The sequence below is a fragment of the Nicrophorus vespilloides genome, unplaced genomic scaffold, assembly GCF_001412225.1.
Source record: "Nicrophorus vespilloides isolate i.1.1-1 unplaced genomic scaffold, Nicve_v1.0, whole genome shotgun sequence".
NCBI lineage: Eukaryota > Metazoa > Arthropoda > Insecta > Coleoptera > Silphidae > Nicrophorus > Nicrophorus vespilloides.
Genome location: NW_017096383.1, coordinates 41,557 through 43,532, shown reverse-complemented (window position 1 = coordinate 43,532; position 1,976 = coordinate 41,557). Strand labels below are relative to the sequence as shown.

Sequence of the window (1,976 nt, the reverse complement as noted above, 5' to 3'; positions counted from 1 at the left end):
ACTTGGGGGCGGTCCAATACCCCCACTATATCTGCTTATAGGCAAACCTATGTACACACCTCCTTCAGCTAACTCATTATTGGTTAATCTTAAATATTGCTTTTTGTACATATACTAAATTACATACATTAAATAAATACAAGTTAACTACATTTACATGTAATCATTAATTTTAATAAATACATGACTAAAGTAAACAAAATAATGTATATTAGATAAATAACAATACTGAAAATAATTTGTATATATTATAGAGTATAATAATTAAAACTTACCTGAAATGTTTATATTATTTAAAACTATAACATAAATAATTCCGATGCAAAAAAATTGCATATTTTATTGTATGAATTTAAAAAATATGTAAATGCAGGTGATTCTGCTTAATCTGGACAGATATATTTTGTCCCAATTATCCGAAGTTCCAGTAAATTTGTTACTTCTTCAGTTTTGCTTCTGTTCTTTAGGATTTATCCCTAATGAACGGCTGTTACAAAACATGTCTTGGGGGGCGGGGTATTAATTGAAAAGTGGTTTAAGTGGGAGGAGCTAGACAGTTAACGCCAAATGTCATCTTGAATATGTCTACTTTATTGTAGTAGAAAAACGATTATAACCACGAGTATTATTTGAAATGAACCATTTATTGGTTAAAATCAGTTCACAAATCTTGTCATATTTCACAGTGCATCTAAATTCAACATATTAAGTATATGCAGCAGAAACAACAAACACTTTGGATACTGAGACAACATTTACTATGTTAACAAAATAAAAACTAAGAAATTTGATATTAGAATCACATTTCTGTTTATATTAATAACAAAATAAAAACAACATGAAACAAATAAAATAACAGTTTAGTATTATTTACAAATTGAGATCGCAGTTCAGTCGCTTTTCGGTGTTGCTTCTTTATGCTTCAATTTATCCTCCAGCTTTCGGAACTGCGATTTCACCACCAAATCTTGCTCATCTTCGATCTGCTCGACGCCTAAGACTTCCGGGATATAAAACTGCATCATGTTCTGAACTCCGTTCTTCAGCGTCACCGTCGAACTGGGACAATTCGAGCAAGAACCCTGCATCTTCAATTTCACAATACCATCTTCATACCCCTTGAATATAATATCACCTAAAAAAACGTAAAGTTTTATGAATGGTAATACAAAATTTTAGATTGTACCTCCATCCTCTTGTACTGTGGGTCTAATCCTAGTGTCCAAGAGTTCTTTGATCATTTGAACAGTTTCACTGTCATCTTCATTTACTTCTACAAATGAAACAGTGTAATAAATTAAACTGATTGAATAATTGCAATGACTACTAACGGGTATCTGCATTTGGGGTACCCTCATTCAAGACTGGTAAGCCACTAGCAAAGAAATCCATGATGGTAGCAAATATTTCAGGTTTCAGCAGTTTCCATTCAGTCTCATCATCCACTTTTGTGACAGTGATAAAGTCAGGACCTAAGAAAACAGCCTTAACTCCTTCAACTCTGAAGAGATGTTTTCCCAATGGAGAACAGTATGCATCTTGACCAGTGGGAAAGTCCATTGTTTGGCCTGGCTCCAGCACTTGGACTCCAGGCAAGAATTTTAAACTATTTGGGTTTGGAGTCTCTTGGGTCTGGACGAACATTGATCTTGGCAATGAAGTCATGAAGTTTCTTCTTTGGTTTGGGATCAAGATACATTTTTGAGCAGGAGGGACACTTTAATTAAACGTATATGCAATGATTACCTGTTATTTAGGAGTTAATAATTGAACTTACATTTTATTTAGTACTAATTTATTTAATTTCACAGCTTTGTAGCAAAATCTAACGGTATTTCGCAACATTTTTGATACAGTCAAAACAAGATCATAGGTTATGTACCCATAACCTATGGAAGTTACAATTACAGAAAACTGTAATGTCTTACAAAAAAACTGCTTTGAGGACATCTTTATATACACAACTTTAATTAAAT

The 1,976-nt window shown here is 32.7% G+C and overlaps 1 protein-coding gene across 1 annotated transcript; it reads right to left on the bottom strand.

The window, feature by feature from the left end:
• Positions 1 to 625: 625 nt before the first annotated feature.
• LOC108556903 (NFU1 iron-sulfur cluster scaffold homolog, mitochondrial-like) lies at positions 626 to 1,963 on the bottom strand. Its single transcript, XM_017913215.1, has 4 exons — positions 1,778 to 1,963; positions 1,332 to 1,717; positions 1,187 to 1,273; positions 626 to 1,135 (listed from the first exon to the last, which is right to left on the bottom strand). The coding sequence occupies exons 1-4, from the start codon at positions 1,948 to 1,950 to the stop codon at positions 891 to 893; spliced, it is 891 nt and encodes a 296-aa protein (XP_017768704.1). The 5' UTR covers positions 1,951 to 1,963; the 3' UTR covers positions 626 to 890.
• Positions 1,964 to 1,976: the final 13 nt, after the last annotated feature.

Bases quoted from the DNA above. Each gene is read 5' to 3' on its own strand.
- LOC108556903 (XM_017913215.1), bottom strand. From the start codon at position 1,950: ATGTCCTCAAAGCAGTTTTTTTGTAAGACATTACAGTTTTCTGTAATT. The intron at 1,274-1,331 runs GTTAGTAGTCAT...TTTCATTTGTAG, and splicing joins TACCCCAAATGCAGATACCC to AAGTAAATGAAGATGACAGT. The intron at 1,136-1,186 runs GTACAATCTAAA...ACGTTTTTTTAG, and splicing joins CACAGTACAAGAGGATGGAG to GTGATATTATATTCAAGGGG.